General features: G+C 44.1%; 1 protein-coding gene and 1 long non-coding RNA gene across 5 annotated transcripts in view; one reads left to right on the forward strand and one right to left on the reverse strand.

The window, feature by feature from the left end:
• The window catches only part of LOC145858611 (uncharacterized), a 50,832-nt gene extending 45,619 nt beyond the window's left edge, over window positions 1-5,213 (reverse strand). Inside the window, exons 1-2 of the long non-coding RNA XR_014379067.1 lie at window positions 4,984-5,213; window positions 4,691-4,757 (exon numbers count right to left, since the gene is read on the reverse strand). This is a non-coding gene — a long non-coding RNA (uncharacterized LOC145858611). The remainder of the gene's footprint in view (window positions 1-4,690; window positions 4,758-4,983) is intronic.
• Window positions 5,214-5,951: 738 nt separating this feature from the next.
• Window positions 5,952-19,063, forward strand: pus7 (pseudouridylate synthase 7 homolog (S. cerevisiae)). 4 transcript variants are annotated; one of them, XM_014124085.3, is made up of 17 exons: window positions 5,952-6,082; window positions 6,868-6,993; window positions 9,040-9,384; window positions 9,492-9,576; window positions 9,690-9,797; window positions 9,955-10,099; window positions 11,981-12,092; window positions 12,197-12,274; window positions 12,353-12,481; window positions 12,661-12,786; window positions 12,933-12,994; window positions 13,202-13,362; window positions 13,977-14,103; window positions 17,076-17,177; window positions 17,764-17,893; window positions 18,122-18,213; window positions 18,356-19,063. In XM_014124085.3, the coding sequence occupies exons 1-17, from the start codon at window positions 5,979-5,981 to the stop codon at window positions 18,490-18,492; spliced, it is 2,169 nt and encodes a 722-aa protein (XP_013979560.1). In that variant the 5' UTR covers window positions 5,952-5,978; the 3' UTR covers window positions 18,493-19,063.
• The last annotated feature ends 347 nt before the right edge of the window (window positions 19,064-19,410 follow it).

The raw sequence follows: 19,410 nt of genomic DNA on the forward strand, positions 1-19,410 counted from the left end.
TATTATAAATGTCATGTTACCCAAACAAGCATGGAAGGGAGTGGGTGTGTGTGGATTATTGGCTTTGTTTTAGCACCTTCATGGTCCTGACTGAATTCAACACAAACACAGCCTTGGGTTAGGGAACTGGTGCACATTGCTGTCCTGCAGGTTTGACTTCTCATGACACATTTTGCAGCAGTGGAAAAACATGGCTGCACCTACAACCACACGAATACACACACACTCAAACACAGGAACACGCATAGACAGAAGTGTGATCTATGTGCACGTCATCCTGAGTCCGATACGGCACAGACTACTCTGACACCCATTTCCTCTCTCCCTTCCGCTTAACTCTCCCTCTCCCTGGTCGTCCTCCGCTGTCTCCTCCTCTCTTCTCCACTGCTGTCCAGGGTCAGGCAGTCCCTCCCTCCCTCTCCACTGAATTACAGTGCTGCATGAGGCTCACATGGTGTACTCTGCTAGGCTGTGGCTATCTGGTCCACCAGAAGGCTTATATGGTACCACCCTCATCGCTAGCATTGAGAATTTGAGATACACACAAACAAACGGGTAAACAAGGGCATCTAAACACCAGGTAAGTGATGTCCATTCAGTAGAGCTAGCCAGGTCTGGTCTGGTGTATTGGCTCTTCACCATCACTAAGTGATCCCCTCTGGGAATCAATTCAATGAATTCATTAAGTCGTCTGAGCTCTGACAACTTTAACGCCTGTACCTAGTCCTCTAACTTCCATTGAAGAAGAACCACCACAACATAGCAATGTTGTGTATCATAAGTCAAATATATAAATGGTTATGATAATGGTTAACTCCAAACTATAATCATAATTAGGCTTAAATAATTTATCATATTTGCAAAAGGTCTCTCAAATTTGGGGCTTGATGGGAGTTGAGAGCTGGAGCAACAGTAACCAGCTACTACAGAAAGAAAATGTTGGTGCGAATTTGTGAGAACATTCTGCTACCTGGCTGCCTCACTCTATTGAACCACACACAGTCCTGTTCGCCAGGCTGCTCACATCTTCAATCAGCTGGCGAAAGGTAAGACAAAAATCAATGCAGTTTACAATGCAATGTGTAGCAACATCATTCAGACTGCATTGGCTCATACAGGGATCTACATTACAGCAATACACAGAGAGCAGATTTATATGACACACACTGGGCGTTGTTAGTGATATCATAACTCCTATAGAAACTCCAGCCTCATTGCTAACAGTGAGGGTCGTATAAATCTGCTCTCTGTGTATTGCTGTAATGTAGATCCCTGTATGAGCCAATGCAGTCTGAATGATGTTGCTACACATTGCATTGCAAACTGCATTGATTTTTGTCTTGCCTTTCGCCAGCTGATTGAAGATGGGAGCAGTGGTACATACAGAGTTATGATAATGTTATTGAAACTCTACTGGAGGGTTGTCAAACATATTTTTCCCCGGGGGTTGCATTCGGTCTTCAACAAGGTTGAACATTTGTTAAATATCCTCGCTGACAAAATCTGCCAAAAAATAGTCCTCGTTTTTGGAATTTGATGCTCCCTGACTGTCTAGTTTTCATTTAGGTGATTATTATTGAACTGGACACCGTCCAGAAACTGTATGAATGTAGGTCCATTATTCTTACTACACAATTTTGAATTGGTTTTGGTTATTTTAAAATATATTGAGTTTTTGAGCTGTGTGTTTGACACCCCTGCTCCAGTGGTTCTGAACTAATGCTAACAGAATTAATAAACTCTGAATTGAGATGACTGAGTAATCTAGAACAATAACTCTAGGACGTTCGGAGGTTTAGCCATCATTCATTTCAATGTGTTTACCTACAAATCTACCTGATGTATTTAAAAAGTCAAAAATGTAAAAACACAAACTAGCAACAGACACTCAGGAAAAAAGAAACATCCTCTCACTGTGAACTGCGTTTCTTTTTCAGCAAACTAAACATGTGTAAATATTTGTATGAACATAACAAGATTCAACAACTGAGACATAAACTGAACAAGAAATGGAATAATGTGTCCCTGAACAAAATGGGGGTCAAAATCAGAAGTAACAGTCAGTATCTGGTGTGGCCACCAGCTGCATTAAGTACTGAAGTGTATCTCCTCCGCATGGACTGCACCAGATTTGCCCGTTCTTGCTGTGAGATGCTACCCCACTCTTCCACCAAGGCACCTGCAAGTTCCCGGACATTTCTGGGGGGAATGGCCCTAGCCCTCACCCTCTGATCCAACAGGTCCCAGATGTGCTCAATGGGATTGAGATCCGGGCTCTTCGCTGGCCGTGGCAGAACACTGACATTCCTGTCGGCAGGAAATCACGTACAGAACGAGCAGTATGGCTGGTGGCATTGTTATGCTGGAGGGTCATGTCAGGATGAGCCTGCAGGAAGGGTACTCATGAGGGAGGAGGAATGCTCAGTCCCCAGACAGACAGATAAGTGTGAGCATTTAGCCTGTGTTCTCATGCGTGAGCTGGTGAAAGAGTGATAGGATCACGTTACTACTTTTTTGTTGTTGTTACTTTTACCCTTTTTTCTCCCCAATTTTGTGGTATCCAATTGGTAGTTACAGTCTTGTCTCATCGCTGCAACTCCCGTATGGACTCGGGAGAGGCGAAGGCCGAGAGCCGTGCGTCCTCCCGAAGCACGACCCAACCAAGCCGCACTGCTTCTTGACACAATGCCCACTTAACCCGGAAGCCAGCTGCACCAACGTGTCGGAGGAAATACTGTACACCTGTAAACTGTGTCAGCGCGCACTACGCCCAGCCCGCCACAGGAGTCGCTAGAGCGCGATGGGACAAGGATATCCCTGCCGGCCAAACCCTCCCCTAACCCGGACGACGCTGGGCCAATTGTGTGCTGCCCCATGGGTCTCCGGCTGCGACAGAGCCTGGACTCGAACTCAGAATCTCTAGTGGCACAGCTAGCCCTGCGATGCAGTGCCTTAGACCACTGCGCCACTCGGGAGGCCCACATTACTAAGTTACTGACTGACTGTACAACATAAAAGAAGCAAAAGTTGGATGTGCCGAAATAGAAAAAAAGTTCACTTAATTTTATCTACTGTAGGTTGAGATGAGCCTCCTGTCTGTAGCAATAGACAGGTATACTTACGTCTCCTGAAGGGCCTAACCATACACAAAACAGCACACACACGTGGGCACGCATATGCTCATACGGACGTGCAAACACACACACGACTATGAATGGACAGGAAGGCCATACTTGTTGCCTGACTATTGCTATGATGTCATCTGCGAACATGCTGTGGGTGTTCTTGTTGTGGTTTCCACTCCAGCTCAAAGCATGTCTCTACAGAGAGATTGTTCACAGCAGCAGCCAAGCATGGGCCGTTAACTAACACATAGCTATGACCTTTAAAGGTGGTAAAGGCCAGAAAGATAGAGGATGTTACAGTTGCATTTGTCAACTTCTCTTTCAGAGCAATTTCAAGTCACATGATGTCAATATCCCCCAGTTGAAACAACTGAAATGAATACATTGTAATAGATCCATTATTAGCTGCATGATAATAACAGACAGTTCCAACATCGTTCAATGAATGGCAACAACAACAACAAAAAACACTGAGCTTAAATAAATGTATATTTGACACGTTTGTGAGTGATGTGGTATCATTTGGTTAACGTATCCTGAAGCAACAGATAGACCATTCCAGCACCTTCCATAGCTGCGCGTGTGTGGGCAGAACCTTGGTATGGTATCACCTAATTGATGCAGTGACTACACCGGTGACGTCGGTCCAATAGCATCATGCCATGAAGTCGGCTCCTCTCTCTCCAGACCAATTCGCATGCACTTTACAGAGCCACTGCGCCGCGGCGCGCACACCAACACTGCACTCCGTCATAACCGGCTCATGCGCCATGCAAAATACAGCACTCACACACCCAAAATTCACAGAGATCTCATTCACTCTAGTATAAGTCCCTCTATACACACTCTGTATCGGCACTGTTACGTCATATCGCAGCCACAGACCCAGTGCGATTCACAAATAGCGCCTATAAACCGACGACGCGTTTCATTCCGGGTGCTTATTCGTCTCTTTCATTAATGCAATGAGGCCAAGGAAGCTTGTCACACCTGTCAGATCTTATTTGCAACCCCCAATCAAGTCACGGCTCTCAGCCCCAGCTGATGCAGCCGATACCAAGACGCCTTCAGCATTTAACAAGTACACAGACACGCGAGACAGTCATTGGTCATTTTTTGCGATCTACAACTTCAGCATGCAATTCATATCCTATATGGGCAAGACTCCACTCCACTCCGGGTAAGATATATAATATTCCTCGACGTAACCACACACACCGGCCCGAGAGACGTTGCCAATGACAACTTCCAACATAGTTGGACCGCCCAGAAGAGATGGACCCGAGCCGCAGAGGCCAGGCAGAGTTCCAGTTCCCGCCAGCACCATCGCAGTATGCCTGTGTGTGGACGTTGTGCCATAGGTGCGCAAAAACAGACTCTCCCCCATATGTCGCCTTCACACCAGCCACTCGGCCAGACACTGTCAACAGTGACAGCCGTCTGGCTGACGTTGTATGGGAAGCCTTATAACCGCTATCACTGAAACAAAACACAACAAACGAACAACAGCACTGCACAACCAACCCTCCAAGTACACTCCTCTCTCCGACCGCCGCCCTGCTTACCTCTTTCCGTGGGCTGCCTTGTCTTTTTTCCCCTTCGGCCTTCTCTTTCGGGCCTGGATGGCCATCACTAAGAGATTTATGCAGAGGTAGGACCGAGGTCCGAGCACGGAGTGAGAGTGGGGGACAGGGAGAAAGAACAACACATCAGTCTCGAGCTATAACTGGCCGGTCCAAGCATCGTTTACCTAAAAGGTTGAAAACCCCGCACGCGCGTAATTTCACCACTTCTAACCAAAACCTACAGAAGCTGTCCAGGATGCAGAATATTTGAAGAATAAACGAGATTTCCATACCTTTCCTTGAGCTCATGATGTTTTCCTCCTTCCCCTCAGCAGCAGCGGCAGCTCAGCGCCAGCAGCCGGGATCTCTCGCTATCCAGCCTTCCCTCCAGAGAACGCGCACTCCCTCTGTCGTTAGGAGGAGGAGGCGCGCTCAGGCACTGGAGCTCTATGCTACATGGCCGCGCACAACTGGCAGGTGAGGTGAGCGCAAAAAGGAGCCCCCAAAGAACCAAAACCAGAAAGACTGACTCCCGTCTACATTATTAGACCATCCCAATTTATTGTCTCTGATGTCATGAACCTGAAAGGATTCCCCCTGCCTGCCTCCATATTTATCACCACCTCAAAGGATTATTAGTTATTAGGGCTATAGGCTAACTGGGGCATAGTATGAGCAAGGGAAAGACTCCAGCTAAATTATCCACCATATTTTATATTTTTGCAAGACATTCTATTGACACGTTGGTTAACTTTTCTGTCAGAGTTGCCATCTTTAAAGGATCCTACCAATTTGGAGAACTGTTAAGGCTAGGCTATTTGGAGGACTGACTATGCTCAAAGGGACCCAGACATGGTCAGATAGGCCTAGCTGGTTAGGTGAATGGGTTTGGAAATTAATCTGTTGTGGCACCCCATAATCCGTAGCCATGGTGAGTCATATGGCAAACATAATCCGTTATTATCTCACCCTGGATCACAAGCATCCCTATCCCTGACCCTGAACAACAATGTTCCTACAAATAAGCCTACTCTCAAATAAATGTTGAGTGAGAATAGACCTATCTGGGATTGGTTAACCTACATGTTCTTATTATAGGCCTAGATTAATACTAGGCTATTCAAATTATAATGTATCGTCATTGAACACTAAGAGGAAGCTGCTAAATCAGTTGCTACTCATATATCAAATATATTGTTACATTGTAACACGGTGGTGTGTGGCCAAAGTAACCCTAATAGTCTGGAGCTTTGTGATTGACAGGCCCTTGAGGCAATGAGTGTTTGATATGGGCGGGTTTCAAGGAGTGACTATTTCCGGAGTCAAACACACGTGTGTAGGAAAACTGGCGTACTTTATTGTGCGCTCTCTACTAAACCCCTGTACGAGCAGGTAAATCCGATTTTGCAATAGAAACAATTGTCAGTATTTCCACATTGCATTCATGTAACTATGCATAGCTTTGCCCTGGCTAAGCATTTGTGGGCGCATTTGACTAGTCATGTTTCTACTTGGCATGAGCTATCGTTAGCAGGCTAGCTAGCTAGTAGCTAATTAGTCAGTTGAAGATATCACAACAGAGGCATGCATCTGTGAAATTAAACAGGTTTCCGAACCATCTGCCAGTTGGATGGTACTGGGTACCAACAATGTAGCATAGCCACAGTGTGAAAAGTTGTTGTTACACCGTTTCAGAAAGGAAGATACATTCGCTATAACTAAACAGAATAAATGATCATGTCGTGTTTACAATGATGCTACAGTAGTTACCTAATCATCCTGCCAATCACGCTATCATCATACTACTAGATAAATAGTGCACAATGCAATTATTTTTTACGTTACGTTGGTCTGGAGGGTGCAGGATATGAGGGCCGGTACGCAAAAAAAGGGCCAGTGTGTTTTTGCGTTACTGATGAATTAGTGAATCACCTACAACTGGGCTGCGTCTAGTACGAAAAAAACGTAGTAGAACATTCAATTTAACGGAGCCGGTGCTGTTCTGAACGACCAGTTGAAAACGTGGAGGGGAGTGTTAGGGCAGGGTTTCCCAAACTCGGAAAGGGGAGGTGTTAGATGGCCAATCCAGTACCTTACTAGAGGCTAGTGTTCATAGAATATTTGGTTGGAGCGACATGTTTTGTAAAAAAAAAAAAATGCCTTGTTTACATCCATAGGTCCATCAGGAATTCTCTTTGGGTTGCTTTGAGGTACCATACACCCCATCTACTAACTGCTGACATCCGAGCACCAGGTATCTGCCAGATACACAGCTTTTTCTTTAAGGTCCCTATCAGCAATCTGTAAGTCAAGTGTTCAGCACAACTCTCCCATTATATTAAAAGAGAAGTTCACATTATTTGAACCAAATCTGTATTTTGGATGTAAATGGCATGTTCTAGATACTTTTTTTTTCAATCTCAAATGTTTTTGAGAAATGTACACAAATGTACACTGTGTAAACTTCATGCTCGTTCAGCAGCAGGGGCACAGATAACGTGAACTAAGGCTCCCAAAACACCCAAATACATCATTTTAGAAACAGAAATGCTCTCAGTATTTATTTATTTAATTTTTATTTAACCTTTATTTAACTAGGCAAGTCAGTTAAGAACAATTTCTTATTTACAATGACGGCCTAGGAACAGTGGGTTAACTGCCTTGTTCAGGGGCAGAGTGACAGATTTTTACCTTGTCAGCTCGGGGTTTCGATCTAGTAACCTTTCGGTTACTGGCCCAATGCTCTAACCACTAGGCTACCTGCCGCCCATATAGTGATGTACAGTATAGTGATGAAGGTCTTTAGATGTTGCACATATTAAATTGTTATTCCTAACTAGTGTTGCACAGCATACTGTAACTTTGGTACTTTTTGGATACTAGAACATGAAACACGGTTCGGTACTAGAATTTTTGTTACTTTCAGTACTTCTGTCAAATGTGTCTCATGGATCAAGTGCCTGTCTATCAGTGCAGCCGACTCCTTATTATAGCGCTCACCCTGCCTGCTCCACTTACTCACTGCTAGCCTCCACTGGGAGTCAGGGCTGCATCATGTTAGCTCCCCATTCATGCTGCACACAAGTAACACGCTTGAATAATGCGACGTGTTATGTAGAAATGTTGCAACTGTTATTTACTGTTCGCAAAACAATGTCCACACAGGCTAGAACACTTCACAATGCAAGATACAGGTGGATTCCAGCTATTATAGGCTACCTTTCCTTGCTAGCTGACAGCTAAAGCTGACATTAATTCACTAACTTAGTACTTTGTTTGTGATAATATGCAAACCATCATGCAAAATATGCTGATTTCAAAACTGATTGCCACCCAAAACTTAGTTAATTCACTTATTCGGTCTCTCTCTTACATCTCTCCCAAAGATGATCTATTGCAAGGATGGGCAACTCCAGTCCTCGGGGGGGGCCTGATTGGTGTCACATTTTGCCCCCTCCCCCCTCCCATTGATTAAACTCAGTAACTCAATGCATGCACACTCCTATTGAATATGCATTCACCTGTATTGTGGCTAGGCCGAGGCTGCATCTTCACTTACCCAGTTTATCAATAGAGATTTACCATTCCATTTTTTTTTACCATTACATTATTATGCAGTTAGATTTCTACAAAGTCAAATTGATTGTATAATTGATTTAAAAAAAAATTGTAGTGTTATTGAACTCAAAAGATGCCCAACGATTCAACAGAGCAGTAGTGGTATTGTTTTGATATAGAGTATCTGGACGGTATAGAGTATCCTGATACTAAACCTGGTATCGTGACAACACCATTCCGAACGTTATCCGTGACTTTATATACCGTTATGTGCGACTCAAGCAGGTTCCCCTATCCAGCTGTGCTGCTTCTCAGTGTTGCCAGTGCATACGCACACGGAACAGGATCATGGGCTACACTGAGAAGTGTCGCTCGAGTCGCACAAAATGGAATTTAACATTGAGGATACATTTCGGGAATGACACAATTTCATGTGTACATCTAAAGACCTGCGTCACTATAGTGAGTGTTGCCGTTTCTAAAAGGATACATTTGGGTATTTTCGGAGCCATTTGTTCATGTTTTATCTGTGCCCTTGCAACTGCTGAACGAGCCTGAGGAACGAGCCTGAGGAAGTATCTCGCTGGTGGGGCTAGTATCTCCAAAACAAGTGAGATCACAAAGAAAGTGTCTGGGCACTTCTATAACATGCCATTGATGTCCAAAATACAGATTTGGTTCAAATAAAGTGAGCTTCTCCTTTAATTCTATAAGAGTAGGTGTTTGTAGTAGTGGTGTGGATTTTGACGAATTCACTCAGCGTGTCATTGTTGTCTTCTCTTGCCCCTCAGCTTGGTCCCTATGGCCGATGCAGAGCCCATGCTGGTCCCTGCCCCTGGGGGGGAGAAGAGAGCATGCCCTGCTTTGGAGGAGGAGGAGGTTGACCACAGCACCAAGAGACCCAGAGTCCAGAAGGATGAGAAGAACGGAGGGCCCTCTCACAAGCTGCCCCAGGATGAGGGAGAAGAGCCAGAGGGGGAGGAGACGGAGCCATTGGAAGAGGATGGAGAAGGGGAAGGGTTGGGGTCAGGAGAGGCCTTTGCAGAGATGATGAAGCATGGCCTCACAGAGCTGGATGTGGGGATTCTGAAGTTTGTCAGTGAACACCAGGGGTTCTCAGGCATTCTCAAGGAGAGGTTAGTCCTGCCTCCAGCCCTCCTGAAGAGCGATCTGAACATGGCGTATGTGTTGCTGTGTGTGTTTCGCTATGACTGAGATCAGCTCTTGCTCTGTCTGTGTTAAGGTACTCTGACTTTGTGGTGCACGAGATCAACAAAGAAGGCAAGACAGTGCTGTTGGATGATCTCTCCGTTCCTGAGGAGGCTGAGGTGAGCTAACAAGGAATCGGTATACATTTCTGTAGCCTTGCAGTTTAGAGTGAAATATAATCTATAAGTCGTTGCTGAAGTTAAACTCTGATGTTGGACTTGTCTTGCAATAGGAGGCCACGGTAGAGCAGCCAGAGTCCCAGGTTTTCACAGAGGAGCAGAAACAGCAGCTGGAGCAGCTACAACTCTTCAAGAACAAAGAGGGCGACGTCTCTATAGAGGTGAGTGCATGCACCGTTTTCACCACGCCCACTGAACGTTTATTTTCATTGTATGTTCACTTTGTATCATTCTAGTTAAGATGCTATTTTTACATTTGACCACGGTCCTCAAAGGCAAACGTTAGAGATCAATTAAGTTTTGATTACACGCACACAGGTAGCCGATGACACAAAAGAGAAGCGGACCCTTGTCCACAAGGCTGTGAAGACCCTGTACCCTGGACTGGAGACCAAGACAGAGGAGCGGGAGGGAAAGAAGTTCATTGTGGCCTACCACGCAGCCGGGCAGAAAGCCCTCGCAGGTACAGGAGAGAGGAGAGAATGGGAGATGGGTGTAGTGGACATTTTCTGGGTTGTCTCTCTGGTTTATTTCCTATTTCTGGGTGAAATCTCTAACATCGATCATAGAACCGAATCAAGTCGCTTTGAAGTTCTCTTACTTCAAGAACGAGTTTACATTTCAGAATGGGGAAAGTTGTCATTGAATGGTTGGAAAAGGGTAGCGCTGCATGCCCTTGTTCAGCTTGGCCTCATGTCTCTCATTGCATTGGGTTCTCTCTAAGTTGAGTAGCTACTGGGTTGGCTATGAGATTATATGTAGGGTGCATGAGTGAACAGGTGCATGTGTGAGGTCAACACAACACACCTGCATGATGATGCTGACTAAAGATCCAGACCAAAGATCCTGACCAGTCCCATGGACTGAGAGAGATCACATGGATCTTGATTTTTATCCAGGTTTCTGTGAACTTTTAGATGTTAGAAGACTCCAACAAATCAGGAGTCTCTCTCTCTCTCGACGTGGACTGACATATTTTGCCTCTGAATCAATTCCCTAGGCTTGAAAAGATCATTTAAGACGTCGCCGTTTTTCACATGAATCATTTCCTGTAAATGTTGTGGCCTATTCAAAAAGAGCACAACATGGTAGTCATCAAATAATGGCTACTCTGTCATGCCCATGGAACACTCCTGCTGCACAGAACGGTTTAGACACAACGGCATTCCAACCCTGCATGCTGACCTCGCCACCCCTGCCGGTCTGTCTGTCTAACGGTCCACGGCCGTCTTTTAGTAACGTTCTTTTATCATTTATATCCTATTCCTTTTGCTCTTCTCTGGGTGGACAGAGGTCAAAGCAGCTGCAGGTAAGACTTTCTCGTCCACTCTGCTCAGGTTTCAGGAGACCCCAGTCCGTAACAAATGTTGGATTAACCTCATAATGGATTTAAATGTCAGCTCATTGTCTGGCATGACGTCATCGCTGTTTTGGGACTTGCTGGAATTTACCAAACCGACTTGTGTGTTTGAACATGTGTTGTCTGGGAGTTTTTATTTGGAAATGTTGGTAGTTAGAAATAGCCAACCGTTTTTTTTTTCTACATAGAAAAGTATTGGGCGGGCCACTTAAGTGATTTTGTTGTTGGGCTGCCTATGTCCAAACAGAAATGTAAAAGTGTACAGATATAAAGTATGTTGAAAAGATAATGGACATATATTTTTTTGAGCATGAACTATCACCAAAATAAAAGCTAGACAGTCAGGGAGAACCTAGAATTCCCCAAATTATTTTGTTCATGACCGTGGGGCCCTCATTGATTTTATGTTTGAGTCACTTGGATAGCACAAGCAATGGCAAGGTGTGTAGAATTGCAGGAAACTAGCTTCAAAACAGCTCACTGTGGCTCTAAAATATTCGGTCACCTTTAGCCACGCCCCCGCCACGCCCACCACCTAAGCCCCATTATCCAGAAAAAAAACCGCTGCACATAATAAAACCACTGATTATCCTGCTTGTTCAATATGGCTACTATTTTCACTCTAGGGTAAATAGTCATTACCAATTTCAGGGTGTTGGCTAAGGAAGAAGAACCCCAGTTGGTTAGTTTAGAGCAATGGGGAACGAGTGTTCGAGGGGAGCATTTAAATTACTGAGGCGTCCGTCTTGGGACATATATGCAGGATGCTCGTGGCATAAAACAGTTGTTAAAGAAGTGGTTGCTGCTGTCTGTGTTGGGCTCCTTAACAGAGCGTCCTCCGCACAAAAGGATGAAGGAGCCAGATAGTCATTTGAAATGCATACCGAAGCCCTGAATACTGAATACTGGTGTACTATCTGACGGATGTGGTCTGTCTGATACTCTGCCTTTATCGCCACAACTCACTCCTGTCTCCCTGGCCAGCCCCCAGGAAACACTCCTGGCCTAAGAGCCGCGGGGCCTTCTGCCACTTCGTCCTCTACAAGGAGAACAGAGACACCATGGAGGCCATCAACGTGCTCTCAAAGTTCCTCAGGTAAAAGAAAAACACACACGGTTTCTCATAGCATTTTTCCAACAATATGTAAGCAAAACGTCTACTAAACTGTACAACTCCTGACTGTGTCTGTTATTTCCCAGGATGAGGCCCAATGTCTTCTCCTACATGGGGACCAAGGACAAGAGAGCCATCACTGTGCAGGAGATTGCAGTTCTCAAGTGAGTGTGGTGGCTTGCTGCTATCAGCAGATACTTGTAATTACGTACGTACTTAACCTATGTTCTCTGTCCCTTCAGGATCACAGCAGAAAGACTGTCTCACCTCAACAAGTGCCTCAATAACTTTAAACTAGGAAACTTCTGCTACAAGAAACACCCTCTGAAGCTGGGGGAACTACAGGGCAATCACTTCACTGTGGTCATCAGGTCAGTGGATACTAGCTGTGCATGTTGATGTGTGTAAGCTCTTTGCTTGAACTTATTCTTTGTAACTCAAACTACTCTCCAATCCTGATTTTGATTCATTTAACAGTTAAAATAGCGCAGCAACTTTTAATCTGATCTACGCGTTGCTATTTGTTCCTGGCTGGTTACGTCCCACACAGGAACATCACAGGGACAGAGGAGCAAGTCCAGCAGGCCATGTCCTCCCTTAGAGAGACGGGCTTCATCAACTACTACGGCATGCAGCGCTTTGGCACCACCGCCGTGCCCACACACCAAGTTGGCAAGTAAGGACATGGACTCTCTCGCATTTGGGTATGGGGTCAGCAGTTAAAAACATGATCCCCTTGGTGCATAGGGTAACCGGCCCATGGGTACGGGGTTGGCAGGGGATGGATGATTGACTGTTGTTGTGTCCCTCTGTTTGGACCAGGGCCATCTTGCAAGACAACTGGAAGGAAGTGATAGATCTGATCCTGAAGCCTCGCCCTGGAGGTAAAACATTTACTGCCTTTCATTTGTCTTTATATCGAATACATGTCCGCTACCAAATGGACAAATCTAAAATGGATAACATTATTGCAAGAGTGCGTGTCAAACGGTTTCTGCCACGGCGTGGCCTTTGTGATAACTGCAGATGTAAAAAGGATGTTTTAATAGAATATGATGTATTGATTTACTGCTCTCCCTATCTCTGCCAAGCGGAGAAAGGTTATCTGGTGAAGTGTCGTGAGGAGTGGGCCCAGTCCCAGGACCCAGAAGCAGCGCTGCAGAAGCTGCCTGTTAAACGCTGTGTGGAGGGACAGCTGCTCCGAGGTCTCTCCATGTACGGCAAGAAGAACATCATCACTGCCTTCGCCATGGTGAGCTGAGCCCGCTTTTACTCGTACAAACTAACTGGCAGACGCACTTTTTTATAACTGGTCAGGAAGCAATGGGTGTACTCACGCATACTTGCCAAATGGCAATATCAGACATCACGTACCTTTTTATTTATCCCCATGTTGTTCCAATGGACTACGTTGTTAAAGGTGAGAAACAAATGTAGCCACACAGGTCCACTGTTGATTTGTTTGACTTATTAAAGCTGCCATAAGTCACTTTTTGAGCAGCCTGACCATATTTACATAGAAATGTGCCTTATAGATCTGCCATTCTCTTTGAAAGCAAGTCAAAGAAGCGGTAGTGTTCTATGTGCGCTATTTCTATGCTTCCTGTTATGTTTAGTTTGTGCGTCTTTTACCTTCTGTTTTGCCCACCAGTTGAAAATGCTATATTTTTGGTTATGGAAAATATATTTCACAGTGGTTTAGATGGTACAATGATTCTCGACACTATACTTGCTTGTTTTGTCACAAACTGAAATTAGGCGAACTATTCAAATTTGTTTCAACCAGGAAATGGCGGAGGAGTTTCTGCTTAGTGCACCTTTTTTAAAAGTATGTTTTGCTGTGTTGGCCCTCCTCTTGTCTTCTAGATCCCTCGTAACAACCGGCTGATGTACATCCACAGCTACCAGAGCTTTATGTGGAACACCATGGTCAGCAGACGCATTGAGGCCTTCGGACTGAAGGCTGTGGAGGGAGACCTCGTGCTCAGGGGAGGTGGGTCCTATCTGTTTGTTTTGTGGGTGTATCTCTGATTCACCATCGCATGTGGCGATACATGTGGTTGGAATTCTTGAATAAATGTTCTGTAGAGAAGTGATGGAGCACACAGCCCAGAGTGCCTCTCTCACAGATGGCTCTAAAGTGTAATACTCCATGTCTAACAGAGGGCTTTAGACCACCTGCTGAGCTGGGCTGAGTTAATGTGCTCATTCTATGTAGGGTCTCAAACCAAGTGATGTAGACATCCTCCTATTCACCAGTGGTGTAAAGTACTTTAGTAAAAATACTGTAAAGTACTACTTAAGTAGTTTTTTGGGGTATCTGTACTTAACTTTACTATTTATTTTGGACTACTTTTACTTCACTACATTCCTAAAGAAAATGATGTACTTTTTACTCCATACATTTTCCCTGACACCCAAAAGTACTCGTTACATTTTGAACGCTTAGCAGGACAGGAACATGGTCCAATTCACACACTTATCAAGAGAACATCCCTGGTCATCCCTACTGCCTCTGATCTGGGGGACTCACTAAACAAATGCTTTGTTTGTAAATGATGTTGGAGTGTGCCCCTACCTATATGTTAGTGATGCACTGATATTACATTTTTTGCCGATATCCGATATTTTCCTTGCCAAAAAAAAAACAATACTGATAACCGATATTTAAAATTTTAGCGGCCTTTTAATCATTCTAGTACAGTTAAATAGTTAACACACACACGGACGTAGCGGTCTAAGGCACTGCATCTCAGTGCAAGAGGTGTCACTACAGTCCCTGGTTTGAATCCAAGCTGTATCACATCTGGCCGTGATTGGGAGTCCCATAGGGCGGCGCACAATTGGCCCAGCATCGTCCGAGCCGTCATTGTAAATAAGAATTTGTTCTTAACTGACTTGCCAAGTTAAATAAAGGTTATACCCTGATGAAGACAGCTTGGCTGTCGAAACGTTGGACATTACAATTTTGCATCTGAGCTCCTAGGGTGTGCGGCTCTCCCTTATTTTCAGGTTTTCTACTCCGCTAGCCAGCACCTCGCCTTAATAGGTGTGCGTTTCTTCTTCTTCTAGATTACACACCACACTGACCAAAAAGTTATTTTGTTGCCATTTATGTATGTCCCCATTACCAGTAAAACATAATCAAAATCGCTTTCTTTCACTTACTTGTTCAGTCGTTTCATTTTCAACCAGGATTTCTATGGAATGCTGTTCGGGTCTTTGTGTCAAAAAAGATAACACTACACTATTTGACATGTCAAATAACACTATTTGACCAATCAGGACCTGAATATGACTTCACGTCACATAATAATTTAACGCGTTCATACATTTTTTACGTAGCTATTACACATTGATTACACCATCACTCGTATTTCATGTCACAACGATTCATCGATACGTATGCTATGATGCTGTTAAAGTTGTCTCGCGCATCTACAGTGCTGGTCATAAAAAAGCTAGCAAGCTCATGGATGCAAAAAATGTTCTTCCCAAAAAACATAGCAAAATGACACTGTTTCAGTAGCTTCAGTTAGCTAGGTGTCATCTAAAATAACCCTAATTTATAAAACACTTCTTATTTGATTAATGGTGGTCGGACCAATCTATGTGAAGCTAGACACAATAGTGGACTTTGCGGTTAGCCTTCAAAATAAAAGTATGACGACATTGTACTTTTTGTATTCATTTGCGTCACTGTCAGTGACATACTTTTATTTTGAAGGCAAACCGCAAATTTCACTATTGTGCCTAATCCTTATTGTGGCTAGCTTCACAACACAACCCGGTCCGGTCGAGCCCCACTAGCCAGGTGAAGTTAGCTGGCTGCTTATAACGTTAGCTTTGGGCAACGGGGTTAAGTAGCTGGCTAGCTATTTTCATGAACTGAAGTTCAATTTCAATAGGCAAACATCAAGTGGCAACTCGGCTAATACTTACTCACAAGGATTCCTAAATCATTGCTAAGAATAATGAAAATGACTGCAGTTTCTACTGGTCATTGTTTTCAGGCTGGTTGTATTGGTGTTAGCTAGGTACCCCAGAAGTTGCGGTCGAACAAATGCTTTATTACCAAAGCAGTATTGTAAACACATCGTTCGTGGCCTGGGTTTGCTTATTTGCAGTTTTTTTTGGTGTACAGATTTGACAGTGCTACTGTATCTTTTCTGACATGCAAAGACCCAAATGGCGTTCCAGAGTATGTATGCAGTGAAGCTAATAGCAGTGACGCTATTACTGTGTAACTCCGGGAGGGCAACATCTGAAAAATAAGGCACTTGGTAGTGTGTACCGGTGCTCGATCAGTCGGCGAAATCCAACATTACCCACGACAGAGAACGGTTGATTGTCAAGGGCAATGAATTCCATTATCTTGGCTTTAATGGATTTCGCCTTTGTGTTGTCTCGCTGAAATTGTCTTACTCTTTCAAATGACTGCTCGACTTGTTGACTGCTCGATCCACACAGCAGACATTGTGGGCTAGGTTAGGAATGCTGTATTGCACAAGTAGCGCAACATTTTACGTGATGTCATGTACCTACGTTATATAGGTATGCACGGTAGCTTTGCCATCGGTTTTTAACATCAGCGTTAAACTAGACATCGTCCGATACTGATGTTGGCATTTTTAGCTAATATCGTCCAATTCCGATATGTTCACCGATATATCATGCATCCCTACTATCCGTAAATAAAAAAAACAAGAAAAAGGTTCCGTCTGATTTGCTTAATATAAGGAATTTGAAATATTTATACTTTTGATACTTAAGTACATTTTAGCAATTCCATTTACTTTTGATATAAGTATAAGTAGTATATTTTAAAACCAAATACTTTTAGACTTTTACGCAAGTAGTATTTTACTGGGTGACTTTCATTTTCTATTAAGGTATCTTTACTTTTACTCAAGTATGACAATTGGGTACTTTTTCTACCACTGCTATTCACCCTCTTATCTCCAGGCACTGCATTCGTACTGTCCGCAGCAGAGGCCGAGACCCACTCTATCCAAGACGTGGTGATGCCCCTACCAGGGTTTGATGTCATCTACCCCACTCACCACGGTAAGAGAGCCCTGCATCCTCCCACCATGTCAGGGCAAAGTCTCTATCCCTCCCTTAAGCTCTCTCCTCCCCCATAATCAGAAACAATCTCCTTAATTGAGATTAGTTTTTTTACCATTCCTCTACCTTACCGAACGGTTTGTCCTTTCTGAACTAGTTTCATTTGGCTTGTTTGCCCTGACAAACTAGTTCATATCAGGGCAAAGTCTTATCCTGTTGTCTGGGGTGTTACAAGCAGAGGTGAAGAATTTCAATCCCTGAAAAATGATATCTCCCGAGTGGCGCAGCTGTCTAAGGCACTGCATCTCAGTGCTACAGGTGTCACTACAGACCCTGGTTCGATTCCAGGCTGTATCACAACCGGCCGTGATTGGGAGTCTTGTAGGGCGGCGCACAATTGGCCCAGAGTCGTTAGGGTTTGGCGTGGTAGGCTGTCATGGTAAATAAGAATTTGTTCTTAACTCACATCAAATAAAAAAAAGATCTGGAGTATTCTATTCTGTTTTACTGTTCTATACTATTCAGATATGTGGTTGAGGTGTGTGTTTCACATGTGATTGTGTCTTTTCCTCCTGTTGTGTAACAGTGGGGAAGGGCTACAGGGAGATGCTGAGTGCAGATAACCTGGACATTGACAACATGAGACACAGGGTGAGGGACTACTCTCTGGCCGGGGCCTACCGACGCATCCTCATCAAACCCAGTGACGTCAGCTGGTCTGTAACACTCTATCACCTCGGTATCAGTTAATACAACTATTTTCAGTCTTAGCTAACTATAGGAAAAAGCGAACGAATAGTGTTGGAGGAGTTTTCGTTACACATTCTAAATGAATAAAAAGGAGCTGAGGATTGCTTCCTTTTTTCCTTGCGCATGATAAGGTGATTGCCTTGTATGATATTTTCTCTACATTCGTGAGTTGTGTTTCATCTCTCATTCTATAGGGAGGTGATTAACTATGAGGACCCTCGTGTCTCCCTGGTCCACACTGATGTGGAGAAACTAGAGGACCAACCTCCCCCAGTCTTCAACAAAGGTGTGTTCTAGTTTCATCCTGTTGCTGTGCATTATTCAATATGTGGTACTTTTCCCACTCACCTTGTATCTGTACTCCATTAAATTGAAAAACACTCTTGGTAGTGTGTTTCTCCTAACTCTTTCTCTCCTCCACCCACCAGAGGGGAAGTACAGGGCTCTGAGGATGGAGTTCTCCCTGCCTCCCTCCACCTACGCCACCATGGCCATCAGAGAGGTGCTCAAGATGGACACCAGCATCAAGAACCAGACTCAGCTCAACACCACCTGGCTCAACTAACACAACAGAAGCGGGCCCACTGAGCTTCATATAGGCCCACTGGACTGCTTTTCCAGGCTGCCGAGCAGTCTGTCCTTTAGTGGGTGTCTACTTACTGTATGTGAGACTAACAGTCTATATTGTGCGTGTGGGAGTGTTTTGATACTTTGCCAAGCCAAAGGTCATTCCTCTCAAGGTGTGTCAGTCGGGGTGATGGGAAATCTTACCTCATCCCACGCAACCAAGAGTAACAACTGATATTATATTCTTACTACTCTGATTATTTTCTTAGTTTCTTCATTTTTTTTTATCAGGAGGTTTTTACTCTCTTTTAAAGCTTTGCTGCACTGGAGAAATTCCGAGATATGTTTTTGAAACAGCTGATGTGCTACAGAAGCACTTTAAATGGGCTGTGTAGAACAGTTTGTGTAACCCATGGTGGTGCTCTGTGACACCCCTGCTACTTCCCAGGGTACTACAATGACCTGACCCTGGTTGTACAGAATTACTGTTTGCTTTTTTAACTGTAAATGTTTCGTTTTTTTGGAAACCAGCTCTCTTACAGAGAGAGAATTAAAATGTTGAGTGCAAATGCTTTTTGTGACGTTATTCATGGACTTGGATGAGATATATCATTCTGCTTTAACCTGTGCCACTATTAGAGTATTATCTTGAACTTGTAAAGTTGCCTATGGTAACTATTCAGCCCAAGAACATCTACCCTACAATTCCATTATCAAAATAATGGGTGGCTTTTCTGGAACATTTACTGTCATAAAACCAGTGTTGCTTGACCAAAACAATTACTATATTCAACATACATTGACATTTATATAGTACGGTGTTGTAGCTCAATGCTTATGGGGCTGTGGGGACTCTGTTTCTGGTTGATGGCAGTAGAGATGAATCCTGGAAATGACTGATCAAGTGCTCTGTTTT

Source organism: Salmo salar, chromosome 10 (genome assembly GCF_965601325.2).
Source record: "Salmo salar chromosome 10, fSalSal1, whole genome shotgun sequence".
NCBI lineage: Eukaryota > Metazoa > Chordata > Actinopteri > Salmoniformes > Salmonidae > Salmo > Salmo salar.

Excerpts from the sequence above, each read along its gene's own strand:
- pus7 (XM_014124085.3), top strand. The coding sequence starts at position 5,979 with ATGGGCGGGTTTCAAGGAGTGACTATTTCCGGAGTCAAACACACGTGT. Across the intron at positions 10,100-11,980 it reads CGGGCAGAAAGCCCTCGCAG|CCCCCAGGAAACACTCCTGG; the intron begins GTACAGGAGAGA and ends CTCCCTGGCCAG. Across the intron at positions 18,214-18,355 it reads TCCCCCAGTCTTCAACAAAG|AGGGGAAGTACAGGGCTCTG; the intron begins GTGTGTTCTAGT and ends TCCACCCACCAG.